General features: G+C 37.1%; 1 protein-coding gene across 1 annotated transcript in view; it reads right to left on the bottom strand.

The window, feature by feature from the left end:
- TRIM44 (tripartite motif containing 44) overlaps window positions 1-14,415 on the bottom strand; it is a 152,392-nt gene that overhangs the window by 50,896 nt on the left and 87,081 nt on the right. The window contains exon 4 of the mRNA XM_049779747.1: window positions 12,152-12,171. Coding sequence (XP_049635704.1) covers window positions 12,152-12,171 — 20 coding nt within the window. The remainder of the gene's footprint in view (window positions 1-12,151; window positions 12,172-14,415) is intronic.

Raw genomic sequence — 14,415 nt, 5'->3', positions numbered from 1 at the left:
TGGAGAAGAAAGTATTTCTTCTGTGAACACATAACTACTCACAGTTACATTCTGATCAAATGGGTCCCTGCATATGAATATCAGTCCTATATAGAGACCAAGTTCTCTACTTTGCTCAGCCTTTGGTCACCTTTCTTAATGTTCTGAAACTCTTAGTAGGCAGTTCTAATTTTAAAGAAACCCCAACTCATTGACTCTAAACTTCATATCGTTCTTAAAAAGAAAAAAAATTTCAAACCGAAAATTCACCTGGGATCTGCTCCAGCATGTTACAGATGCCTGCTGTGGGTTTCTGGGTAAAAAAAGTGAATGCAGATCAGCCACACAGAGTTTACAAAAAAGGGGAAGGATCCTTAGAAGCTGTGGGGAAATGGAATTATTGACCTCTGGCCTGCCTCTCACTGAGAGGAAGTGAAAAGATGCTAGAGATCAGCAGGTTTCCCCTAGAATGAAAAGACACTACTAGCAACGTTTGCTGTGGCTGGTGCAGGTGATGGGGGCACACAGCCAAGGACATCACATTTAGTTATTCTTAAAACATACTCTAGCTTCTGACTTTCAAAAATCTATTATGCACAGTTTGAGTCCAAAACAGCTCTAAAGACAAGGAACAGAATAAACAAATGGGACCTTTTTCACATCAACTTATAGTTGGCCCCTGAACAACATGGAGGCTAGAAGTGCCAACCTCTCATTCCATACAGTTGAAACCCACCTCTACTGAGCTAGAGTAGCAGTATAGTGAATAGGGTACTTGCCTAGTTTGCAGCCAATACAAGTTCAATCTCCAGCATCCCATATGGTCTTTCAAGCATCACGAGGACTAATTCCTGAGTGCAGAGCCAGGAGTAATCTTTGAGCATCACCAAGTATGGTTGCAAAACAAAACAAAACAAAATCCACCTATAATTACAAAATCCCACCCAACAGAAAAAAATATCTGCCTAAAATTGGATTTGAATAGTCCACAATAGTATGTTCAAGTGTTAACTGAAAATCTTTAACTAGTATTTAAGTAAAACACCTATAGCCTTGAATCCACTTTGAAAATCTATATGGTGCTTTAGTATTCTTGTTAGCCTAGCAATTCAAAATGAACTAGATTATTACTTTCCAAACTTGGTTTTAATTTAGAAGGCAAAAACTATCAAAATAAGGGTTTAATAAGATACAAATCAATTTCCTTTTACAGCTACTTTAACTGTTTCTTTCTTTTTTGCTTACAATACTTTTTATGTTGTTGTTGTTTTTTGGGGAGCCACACTCAAAGGCACTCAATGGTTACTTCTAGCTCTGCAATCAGAAATCTTTCCTGGCAGGCCCAGGGGACCATATGGGATGCTGGAGATCGAACTTGGGTTCCTCCGGGTTGGCCACATGCAAGGCAAACACCCTACTGCTATGCTATCAGTCTGGCCCCTGTTTACAATTCTTTTTTTTTTAAATAAAATCTTTATTTAAGCACTATAATTACAAGCATGATTGTAGTTGGGTTTCAGTCATAAACAGAACACCCTTCTTCACCAGTGCAACATTCCCACCACAGATGCCCCTGTCTATCTCTCCCCCCCCCATCCCTGCATGTATTCGAGACAGGCATTCTACTTCTCTCATTCATTAACATTGTCATGCTAGTTGTTAGTGTAGTTATTTTCCTAATAGCATTAGCCACTCTTTGTGATGAGATCCATAATGTGAGCCAGTCCTTCTAGCCCTAAACTCTATTGTCTCTGGGAATATTATAATAATGTCTTCATTTAAAAAAAACATATAGATAAGTGAGACTATTATGTGTCTATCTCCCTCTGACTCATGACTTAATCTCTCCTGATGGCTGCATACATATTCCATATGCACTACAGTTTCTTTAGTCATTCCTTTGTTGAAAGGCATCTTGGTTGTTTCCAGAGTCTGGCTATTGTAAATAGTGCTGAATGAATATAAGTGTGAATAAAGGATTTTTGAATTGTATTTTTGTGTTCCTATGGTATGTCCCTAGGAGTGCTATAGCTGGATCATATGGGAGCTCAATTTCCAGCTTTTGGAGGAATTTCCATATTATTTTCTATTAAGGCTGGACTAGACAGCATTCCCACCAGTAGTGAATAAGAGTTCCTTTCTCTCCACATCCCACCAGCACTGCTTGTTCTCATTCTTTGTGATGTGCGCCAATCTCTGTGAAGTGAGATGATACCTTATAGTTGTTTTGATTTGCACCTCCCTTATGATTAGTGACGTGGAACATTTTTTCATGTGCCTTTTGGCCATTTATATTTCTTCTTTGACATAGTGTTCATTTCTTCTCATATCTTTGATGGAATTAGGTTTTTTTTTCTTGTAAAGTTCTGTCAGTGCCTTGTATATTTTAGATATTAGTCCCTAATCTGATGGGTATTGGGTGAATAATTTCTCCCATTCAGTGGGTGGCTCTTGTATCCTAGGTGCTATTTCCTTTGAGGTGCAGAAGTTTCTTAGCTTAATATATTCCCATCTATCTCAGTTTCTTGTTTAATCTAGACGAATAAAACCCAAAGGAGATTTTCACCTTTTTATTTTTATTTATTTTTTTTTGGATTAGGAAATTACTTTTCCAAGGACACTACGTAATTTTTTTCCTGAAAAGAGTATAGGTCAAACAATTTTGGAAATTTCTGATACCACTATATATATTAGGGGTACAATGTTAGTATATTATACCCACTATCCTAACACCAAGTGCCAATATCTATTCTATCATATCTATCTATACTATCATCTTCCCACTGTCTTTTCACTTAACCTAAATTCTATTATAAGAGTCTATAGATTTGGATTTTGATATCAAAATGTTACTGAGGTACCATGATTTATATGTGCTACTGTAGCACATCTACCCCCATGAAAGTTCCTCCATCACTATTCATAGGTAGGGATTTGTTTTCATTGAACTATAACTAATCTATTTCTTTACATGTCATTTATGAGTGAAATAATCCAGTATCTGTCTTTAGAATACTTTAAATATTTCACAGAATATTTGTCTTGTCATTATAATAAGATGTACACACTTTTATTTGTTTTGTATTTGGGCTACACCCAGCAATGCTCAGGGATTATAACTGGCTTTACATTTAGGTATTATTCCTGGAGGAGGATTGGGGGACCAGTGGACTCTGAGAATCTAACCTGGGTTGACAAAACAAGCATTCTTATCACTGTATTATTGCTCTAACTTCAAAAATATGCTATTAAAAAGGAAAATAGAATAATAAAGAATATAACCCATAAACCTATAATAAAAAATGAATTATAGACTATAGGCAGAAACCAAATAAAATTTAGAAGACTGTCTAATCTATACGGAAAGGAAAAGCAAGTGGTCAAAAAGCCTAAAAGGAAATGGTAAAGATCTTTTGGCACCTTAATATGGTGTATAAGAACTTTTACAAGGCAGATTAACCTATCTTTACTCTCATTTCCTCCCAGGGTCCATTCACGAAATTATTCACCATTTCCCACCTCTGTCTAGAGAGAGACTTTCCACTGGATAAAGAAAAGTCTATGCCAATTATCCATCTAGCTGTTGCATAAAGACCATCTTTTCCAATTCACATTCTGAGTTAGTCCCATTCTTTACTCAATGCACATAACAGAGTATTACTATGGTTAAGATTATGTTAAGATTAAGGTTAAGAGATGGCATTCTCTAGTTAGATTCTTGAATCTGAAAGTCAGCTCTGCTGCCTTTTTAACTGTGTGACCTTATGTGTCTTCAAACTCTCTGTAAAATATGTCAGTTATTTCCCCTCAGATGATAAATGAATATAAAAATGTAATCACTTATTAGGACTACTGTGAGAAATAAAGAAGATCATGTGTGTAACTGTTGAAAATACTCCTGACCCAAAACTGGCATAACGTGAGTATTTTATAATAATGCATAACTTAAATTTGACATTAATTTTGCTTTCACTAAATACTTTTTCAAACTAGACTTAGAGGTCTAGTTAAATGCAGGTACAAAATTTTTAACATCTTCATATCCTGAGGATTAGCATGGTGGCTAGAAACAAAGTAGACACTTGAAACGGTTTATGAAAAAATAAATGAGAGAATTCATCTGCAATCTTTCTTATTTCAATGATTAAAAAAAGAGATCCCAGAGGTAAATATTGCATTGATAAGCTTGAACATCAAAGATAAAAATAAGGTTGGCCTTATTTAAACCATTTAAGCCACTGTGTTGTAGAGCAAACAAAAGTTAGAGTAAAACCACATAATGTAAAGGGACATCTACAGCCCTTCGACTGGGTCTTTTTTCTTACCACTATGAAGCCAGAAAAGGCAAGCAGACATATGTTAGAATACAGGATGCTCCTAGCCAGCATATCTAGTATGAGACAGATGGAATAAATGAGAACCACCTCAGCTGAATTTTCCAGCTGTGAATGGATTCTCTGATTACATACCAATATGAATAAAATAAAATAAAGTTGTGACTCTTACGGAAAAGTAACTGCGAATCAATTACTCAAGTAAGTAAGGTTGCTTTTATTATAGATAGGCAGCACAATGCATAGCATGGTTCATCCATCATTGGGATGACTAAAGGATAAACAATCTACATCAGCAGGGGAAAACAAAGTCAGTTCTGTATTCAGAAGTGAGAAATGTGAACTAAGAGAATCTCTGTGCCAAAGGTTAACTTAGAAGTTGGAACCCTACTTCTTTACAATAAGCAGCTCCAATAGTCCATTCCAGGCAACTAGTATGAATGTAATTTTCTTTGGTTTCCAGTTATGTCTTCTGAAATGAAGATAAATGAAATTTATATTATTAGAAGACAAAAAGAAACTTACGTGTATTACTGACTTAGTCCCATTAAAAACTAAGTACTCAGAAAATGCCATATCTTTAAGCATACGGTTATTATTTTAGAGTGCAAGGATGGGGGAAGACTTAACACACAGACTCAAGAATATTTTTCAAGAAAAAAACCTAGAAGGTTGAAGAAAAGCCCTACCTCATTATAGAATCTATGCAGAGTCTCCCTCTTCCTGTCCTCAATGCTGCTGCAATGACTAAGAGACACACATTAATGATTCGAGTGGTCTCACACTGGAGGGTTCACACTTTTAGTTGTAGTACCTCACTTGCTGTGTTATAACTGAATATTAAAAGAATATTAGTGCTCCTGGTATTAGAGTAGACTTGTGAGAGATGCTAGAGATGAGACTGCCATCTGACAGCAAGGCATTTTGCCAATAAGTCACGCCCAGGGCCAGGATTCTTTTTACTTGGTATTTAACATAAGCATATATTCCTTTGCACAACCATATCTTAAAATATTGGTAGTGAGTGGACCAAAGACAAGTATTTATAGGTAAATAAAAACAAGACTATTGGAAAGAAGGTTAAAGGACTTGTACAAGGTCACATCACCAATTGCAGGCAGACCAATAACAGAAGAAGGTGGGTCTGCTGCAACCTCTCCTAGAACTCCAACTGGGTCAGGACAAGCTTTCTGTTTGAGCAAAGTATCAACATGGGTCAGATTCACACTCATCTCAGCAGGAGTTTTTTTTTGCCTAAATAAGAGCCAGTTCAGAAGATGAAAATTCTACAAACTTCCATTTAGCTATTACTACTCAAAAAACATTTTCTTCCTCATTATTTTTTTTTAAATCAAAGAAAATCTCAACAACAAATCAAACCCTAATACTGATCTTATTCCTTTCTCCTCTGAGGACAAAAGTTGAAGGGTCCTTCCCTCTCTGACTTCCTCCCACTATACAACAGCTTTCAAGGGAGCAGATCATATTGCCACCCCCTCTCCTTGAATATATATTACTTCTCAGCAGGCTCTGGCAGGAGTAGAGAGGGAACCAATCTGTGTGAGAGTGAACACAAGATCTCCCATAATAGCATAGAGAAGACAGAAAATTGCTGCCAAGAGTGTAAATTGCTTTTTTTTTTTTTTTTTTTGCTTAAAAAAATCACTCTGAACTTCAAAGACACCCTCTTAAAAGATGACTCCACAGCAGTTAATATTCATGTTCTACATATTAGGACTTTTGTTCTTCCATGCACTCCCAGAATTCTTGACATCTATATAACTATCATAGATTTGAAAATGGAGACACAATGGATGGGTTTTCTCTGACATGAAAGCCAAGTTTGGCTGTTTGCTCCCAAAAAGTCTAAAGGCACTCTCATTTTCTGCTAACTCTCATTGTGTAAGCATGAGATAAAGGAATATCTATCATGAAAGTCTCAATGACAGACAGAAAGGGAGCTTACAGAAAACTAAACCACAACAATTCTATGTCAAAGAAAATAAGAATTCCCAGATTAGAGGAACAAGACCAAAGTGATCTGAAGACTGTGGGTAAATTCTTTCTGCATTCACTAAGACTAATAAAGAAAAATGTACTGGGCTCTTGGAGATAGTCCAAATGTTGGTTGAGGGCATGAACCTTAAAAAAGCCATGCTAGACTCAAGTCTCAGCTTGTGAGCCTGCTTGATAGAGGGCAAGTTAATCTTACTGAGCATACACCTTCAATAAATGATAGCTTTGATTATTATTGCTGATATTTAGTATAAATGTACAGTAGAATTCAGATTAAGGAATATAAATGATCAAAAGCACAACTTTTGGGTCATTCTGCTTCAAATAGCTAGAAAGTCAACATTGAAAAGAGGTAAGGAGAGATTCCAGCTGGTAGGAAGGGAGGAAAGCACAGATCTATTACAGACAAATACATTTCAATAAAACAAGAATTTTCCTTTGTTTCTGCCACTGTGGAGAATAGTTGGAATCCAATTCTTCCTGAACTTTAGTACAGACAGCAGGCTTTTAATCATGTGGGGAAAAAAACTAGCAAAGGAATCTAACTATACAAGCAGGCCTAGATCTCCAGGTCTCCAGATTCTTTTCTCTTTCTCCCCTGTGAAGACAGACCTTCACTTGCTTTTAGTCTTCTCAGCACATCAAACCTGAATTTAAGCTTGTTGGCTGTTCAGAAGCCTTTGGACTAAAATGCTGTTTGGCTAACTGAAATGGTACAGTGTATATCATAAATAAGAGAAATTTCAGATCAAAGGCAATGTGCCCTGAAGTCTTTTTTTAATCACTGTGGTTACAAAAATATTCATTGTTGGGTTTCAGTCATACAAGGTACACCACCCTTCACCAGTGTACCCTTCCTGCAATAGATGTCTCCTCTTTCCCTCCCCCATCCCCACCTGTTTCTTTCTTTCTTTCTTTCTTTCTTTCTTTCTTTCTTTCTTTCTTTCTTTCTTTCTTTCTTTCTTTCTTTCTTTCTTTCTTTCTTTCTTTCTTTCTTTCTTTCTTTCTTTCTTTCTTTCTTTCTTTCTTTCTTTCTTTCTTTCTTTCTTTCTTTCTTTCTTTCTTTCTTTCTTTTGGTTTTTGGGCCACACCCGGCGGTGCTCAGGGGTTACTCCTGGCTGTCTGCTCAGAAATAGCTTCTGGCAGGCACAGGGGACCATATGGGACACCGGGATTCGAACCAACCACCTTTGGCACTGGATTGGCTATTTGCAAGGCAAATGCCGCTGTGCTATCTCTCTGGGTGCTTCTCTTAATTCTTAATTAGGACACAGAGAGCCAAATGGTAGTTCAACACAAACTAACTGAATGGAATCAACAAATATGAACTTAAAGACTAAAAAGAAAAGCTGACTATTATTCTTTCTGTCAAATTGTAACATGTTTTTCAAGTGTTCACTGTTCAAAAAAGAAGGGTCTGTTGAGTCCCAGTTCCAGAGAATTCCTCCTGACAACCATAGCAGCTTGAATCAGGAGAGAAAGCCTGGCATCTCAGTTGTTAGTAACAAAGCTCCATGCTTCACCACTCTTGTTAAAATGATTTGAAGGCATCTGCAATTAAACTTTAATGCCAGTATCACACACTGAATAGTATCTTTGAAAGGAGTTAATCTCTTCATGAGGTCTCTGTATTCTCTTAATCAAAGGGATTCTGGAAAGTAGCCATAAAGAGAAGATGAATGAGTTCATCTTAATAGGACTCTCTCAAGACAGAAATGTCATATCTACCTAGTGGCATCTACACATTACATCTGCTAAGGTCTTTTCTTTATTTTGGTCTTGTTTGAATTTTATGGGGATGATCATCTAGGTCTCTGCTTGGCCTAAATGTTAAGGATCTAGTGTTAATCTTGAGTGTAGTAGAGGTCAAGAACTAAAGAATGAATTGAACCAAAGATTTGTGTAATATAAAAACCTGATCAGTAACTAGGGAAGATACTAGTTTAAGTTCTTGTTATCTCTAGTCTAGTATAACTAGTTTCTTAGACTAACCCACATCCAATTCATTTTCCACCCAGGAGGAAGATTTCCAAAAAGTAAGTCTATCCAGGTTAATTCCTGCTTAAGTTCTTTAATTTCTTTCCACTAAAATATTTAAAAAATCATTTCAAAATGTTATTATAGTTTAGGTAATATGTTTACAACAGTGTTGATACTTTGGTCCCAGTAGATGCTACCTTACCTCACCTCATCTCACCACCATAAAAATGCTAAAGCCAGAAATAACCTCCTAAGCACCACAAGGTGTGGCAAAAAAGACCCCAAAAAGCCTCCATTAAAAATGGAAGTGTATTTGATAGTTTATAAATAAAACCAGACAGGAAACAAATCCTGGTTTTCCCTAAGATACCTTTGGACAATTAATATAGCTTCTGTCATTGAGAACTAGATAAGCAATTTTCAAACAGGTTTTTTTTTTTAGTTAATAAGCTTACAATGATACCAAATTACTACTTTGTATTTGCTGTGCTGTTATACTATGCTCAGCACCAGAGGATGAGGATCCCAGAACCATTATCCTAAGTCTGCACATGGTGCTCCCAAACCCAACTACCAACACATCAAACTAAGTTTTAAGGAACCCGAGGTTTTAAGTAAGCCCTTAAATATATCCTGCTCTGAGCTCAAATATCTTAAGGTTTAAAAGAGCCTAAATGAGCCTCTGTTTTTTTGTCTTCCACTGTTCTCTTGTCTGGAGCTTTAATATGAGTTATTCCCTCTTCCTAGAATAACTAGCTACTCCCTTGAACCAGGCAAGTAAATAGGGGTACCCTGGCAATGAGTTTTCAAGATGTAATAAAAACCAAGAAGGAATTTGAAGAAGTTACTCTGTCACTAAGACAGATAACAGCATTAATGTGGGACCCACTTTATGGACACATGGACTGAGATACTATCAGACTCTAACTGGTGCTAGTACAAGCCCAGAGAAGGCTGAACCCCCAGCAGATAGAAGCTTCAGCAGGAACAAAGGGTTTTGATAACAACATGAAGGGGGACCACCAAAGTTTTAAACTCTTCTCCTTGACATTTCTGTAGCAACAGACTCTTATCTAGGTAGAAGGCCCTGCATGGAATCAGCTTGGGAGAAAAATCTAAAGAAAACAACTTGCAAAGGCAAGCAGCACATCTCCCATTCTGGGGGATGGCCTGCCTACCTACCTGAGATATATATTCTCAGCATGATTTATCTCTGTCTTTCTCTCCCCCACTTAAGAATATCTAAATAAATTAATTTTATTTTACTATTCATCTCCTCCTGAAATTTTTTTCTGAGGGAATGGCAACAGAGCCAAAAAGCCTGGACAAGTACTGACTTTCCTTTCCTGCAAAGAGCTAATCCTCGCTCTAGCATGGATCCATGGCCTCCTGAAAAATATTGTGGCAGGGATTATTTCCCACACCTTGCAGAACAAGTGAAACAAAGGTTACTTCATGAGATTTTCCTATGTAGAGGCTAATTGTAGACTCTCAGCAGTCCTAAATTCCCCAACTCCTCTTTGGTGACCTAGGTAGAGATGGAAACAGCAGACCTCCATCTTGAGGCTGGCATCTCTCCCTTCTTTCCACTTCACCTGAGTCACTTACAGCATCCTTACTCTATTAGTTGCCTTCTCATTCTTTGGACATTTGTTAATCACCTTTCCTGGTAAGGCTCCTCTTATCTTACACAATTGACTGAGGAGTTTTTCCTAGTGCAGCCTGAATGTCCCTTATCACAGCAATTTTGACCACAGCAAGTAAGTGGCCTGTAAAATGGTTCTATTTCCTGCTACATTTAGGATCCATAACAACAGGTGTCAGGTCTCAGTTGCCACTTACATACCTCATTACCATTTATATACAGCACAGTGCCTGACACCAAGTAGGATAATAAAAGGAAGGAAAGGAAAATTTTAAGAAAGATGAAGTGAGGCAAAGGGAAAAAAAAGAAAAAGAGAAAGGAAGAAGAAAAGGAAAGCAAAGGAGAATAAAGACAGGGAAGGAGAAAAAAAGGAGAAGGAAAATGGGAAGGAAAATGAAGTAAGTGAAGAAGGCAGAGAAAGAAGGAAACACAACTGAGAAGGAACTTATTCCTAAGAATAGCTGAGATGGTCTTTGGAGGAATTCCCTGAGGCTCTATAAATTTAAAGTTAGGATTAGTTTACACCAGAATAGACAAGGAGCTGAATTAAGGCTGAGAATCATGGTTCCCAGGGAAGGGAAACACTCATTAGCAGAAGCAAATGTGGGACAACAGTTGGGACTAAGAATGGAACATAGGATGTGGGAAGAAAAGGGGAAAAGGAACCATATGAGTCCTCACATATAGAAGAGGAGAGTAGCACATGCCTTGCCTGGTCCCATTTGAAACCTTGTGCAACACATGGTCCCCAGAGCACAAAGATCACTCCTGACCACAAAGCCAGAAATAACCTCCTAAGCACCACAAGGTGTGGCAAAAAAGACCCCAAAAAGCCTCCATTAAAAATGGAAGTGTATTTGATAGTTTATAAATAAAACCAGACAGGAAACAAATCCTGGTTTTCCTTAAGATACCTTTGGACAATTAATGTAGCTTCTGTCATTGAGAACTAGATAAGCAATTTTCAAACAGGTTTTTTTTTTTTTAGTTAATAAGCTTACAATGATACCAAATTACTACTTTGTATTTGCTGTGCTGTTATACTATGCTCAGCACCAGAGGATGAGGATCCCAGAACCATTATCCTAAGTCTGCACATGGTGCTCCCAAACCCAACTACCAACACATCAAACTAAGTTTTAAGGAACCCGAGGTTTTAAGTAAGCCCTTAAATATATCCTAGGTCACTCAGGCTATATTGTCATAACGAAAGGAACAGGTGGCCCTCAACTTCAAATACCTTTTCTTTTTATGTGTTGGTATTCTATTTGAAGCCCATTTGAAAAAGATGCTCCTGCTAAAATTAAAGTTTGAACAGCAATGGCTTGGATGACCTTTCCGATCACCTCCTCACCTTAATAATCCTTAGTTCTGTGTGACAGTAGGGACCAATCTGGACAATGCTTTTTACGTTGTACAAATGCCATGGCATTTCCTAGAGCCTGTTGTCACTACCTGAACTGAATATTGGAAAAGAAAATATCCTGATTTGAAGGTTTGCTGAAATACCAAATGCACTTTTAAATTTCATATGGTGATACAAAAGAAAACTTTGTTATAACAAAATGCACTTTTAAATATCATGTGGTGATAAAGAAGCAAATTTTGTTATAACAAAATGCACTTTTAGATTTCATGTGGTGATACAGAAGCAAATTTTGTTATACAAAATGCACTTTTAAATTTCATGTGGTGATACAGAAGCAAAAATGAACATTATTTCCCTAAAGTTTTGTAAACCTATGACCTAAGTGTCTTGAGTCAGATACAAAGACTTTTTGGTGAGAAATAAAGAGTTCTGGAACCATAGGCCATTAAATAAAAGAAATCCAATTTCAATCAAGAAAGAATAATGTGAAAGTTTATCTAGTCAGTCCACCTGATGGCCTAATTACCATTCAAATATGGTGCCTACTCTTCTTAACAGGGCATTCAGAATGTGCTAGAGAATAAAGCAAAGTTGCTGTCATTACGTACTTTAAAGTCTACTTTTATCTGAAGGTTACAGGCAGGAAATGACACAGATGGGGAAGGAGATGGGAGTCTTACAAAATAAGATCTTCAAAGCCCTGGCTTAAGATGAAGATCCATTTTTCTGCGCTGTTCCTTGGCTGTCCATATTTCACGGGGCATTAAAAGGCCACAAATGTCATTCTACTTCAATTCTGAGAATAGACAGGCAGCAGTGTTATCTTACCTGGGTTCTTCCTCATCGCCCTAAAAGACAAACAGAAAGAAATAACATTAGAAATCAGTAGACTGATTTAGGTTTCTGTCTTTTCCCTCCTTTCCCAGCCTGAAAGCAAGGCTTGTGCATTTATTGTAAGAGAAACCAGCAGACACATAAGGTCTAAGACAAGGGCTAATATAATCTTATGTTCAAACTGCCCAGCAGAGATGAACTGATAATTTGCCCTTGCAAGTAGAGACGTGAATGCATAGACCTAGGAGGCCTAAATAATAGCCTTGACCTTTTTTGGTTGGCAGTATTTAGTTCTGAGAAAACTGAGAGCTCAAAATAGTAGCAGGTGTTAGGCAAAAGCTGACCACTTCCAAAAGCATCAAGCTGTTAGCCTCAAAGACTCATTTCTGGCTTGGTCCAACATTTTTTTTCCAAAATGGAACACAGAAACTCTCTAAAATAGGTGAAAGAGGTACTGAAGTGGGAGTCAAGAAACTAGGGCTCTGGTTCAAGCTTAGTTAATTTCTAGTAATCCACTCTTAAGCAGGCTAATTGATTAATCTGAAACTTGGTCTACTCTGTAAAAAGGTCAAATGATTCATATAATTCTTCAAACAATAGCTCTTTTCTTCTGCTCTTAAAAAATGCTTAAGGTTACTTGTTCAAAGCATTGCAGTCACTGAACTTTAGTGATCTCAGGAGATTCTGATGAGCCTCTATGACCAAACACTTTTCAAATGATTTGCAAGACTTTCCCAAGAGACTTTATTCACTTTCTGGTTAACAATATATTCTTTACAACTTCATTTTTAGCACTTAAATTTGGTCTAAATAAAGAATTTTTCTCCTAGTTATTGGTGATTCTTCAGAGAACTTACTTTCTGACTAATTGTTCCTCATCAATACTGGATAAAAAGAATGAGCTCTGAAGTCAAGACACCCTAGTTCAAATCTTCATTCCTTAACTTGTTGGCTGCATTAACCTGGTCAAGTTATATTTCTTTTCTTAAAATCAAGTTCCTAATTTGTAATGAAGATAGTAACTGATCCTGTACTGTGGGTGAAGGTAAATAACTCATAATGATCTAGCTTTCTAGCTAAGTCTATTATCCAGGAACAGGTAAAACAAACAGATAAAATGGGAAAATTGGTGGTAGAAAATCATCACTGGTGAAGGGACTGGTATGGGAACACCGTATAACTGAAAATGAACTATCAACAACTTTTTAACTTTTATCTTTGCAGTGATTTAATTTAAAAAACTGAAATATAATTCTATGGTTCTACTAAGACATAAAGAACATGTTTCAAGAGTCAGAAGGAAATTGATTAACATCCTCCTGTAAAACTGTAGAGAGGGTAGGGAAGGCTTCACAGAGAAGGCAATATTTTTATGGAAACTGAGAGATAAAAAGGGTCTTCTTAAGATGTCAACAAAATAAAAGTGAAACAGGTATTGGATTAGCAAGAACATAGTTACATTTTTTTGTGTCTGCTTTTGTTTTTCAAAATGTATTTTGTGTTGGAGAGATAGAACAGAGGGTAGGGAATTGCTTTGCATGCGATCCCCAGCGACCATAGACTTTCTATCACCCCTACCAGGAGTGATCCCAGAGTGCAGACCAAGGATAAGTCCTAAGCATAGTTGAGTGTGACTGTAAAATAAAATGAAAAACAAATATATGTTGAGGCTGGCTGGAGTGATTGCACAGCATTGGGCCTCTGCCTTACACGTGGCAGATCCAGGACGAACCTTGGTTTGATCCCTCGCTTCCAATATGGTCCCCCGAGCCAGGAGCAATTTCTGAGCACATAGCCAGGAGTAACCCCTGAGTGTCACAAAAAAAAAAAAAAAGAAAAAATATATGTTTAAGGAGTTCTTTGAGACAGAGAATGCCTATGCCTATGTGTAAATTTGTCGTCTGGTTAGGGTACATAGGTTTGGGCATTTAGACTACAACAAAAATAAAGGAAGAGTGCCAGGGCACAACATATAATAGACAGTTGGAAGTCAGAAAAGTGATTCAAGTACAATTATATTCTAAAGAAAGGCATTCTGAGCATACTTTAAGGATTTGAAACTATGGTTAGAGTGCTAGTCACTATACTCTGTTAAGAGCGCACTGGAACAAATGCTCCTAAGAATGGTTACGGGAAAGATGGATGTTTCTGTGCATTTGGATGGACTAGCATGTCTTGTGGGAATTATAATCTAGTAAGGAAAAATTCATAATTCAAATTTAATATGAATTATTTAACCACGACACAATTAAACCTCG

This window comes from Suncus etruscus, chromosome 9 (assembly GCF_024139225.1).
Source record: "Suncus etruscus isolate mSunEtr1 chromosome 9, mSunEtr1.pri.cur, whole genome shotgun sequence".
NCBI lineage: Eukaryota > Metazoa > Chordata > Mammalia > Eulipotyphla > Soricidae > Suncus > Suncus etruscus.
Note: the sequence above shows the minus strand (reverse complement) of the source record. Positions and strands in the feature narration are given on the sequence as shown.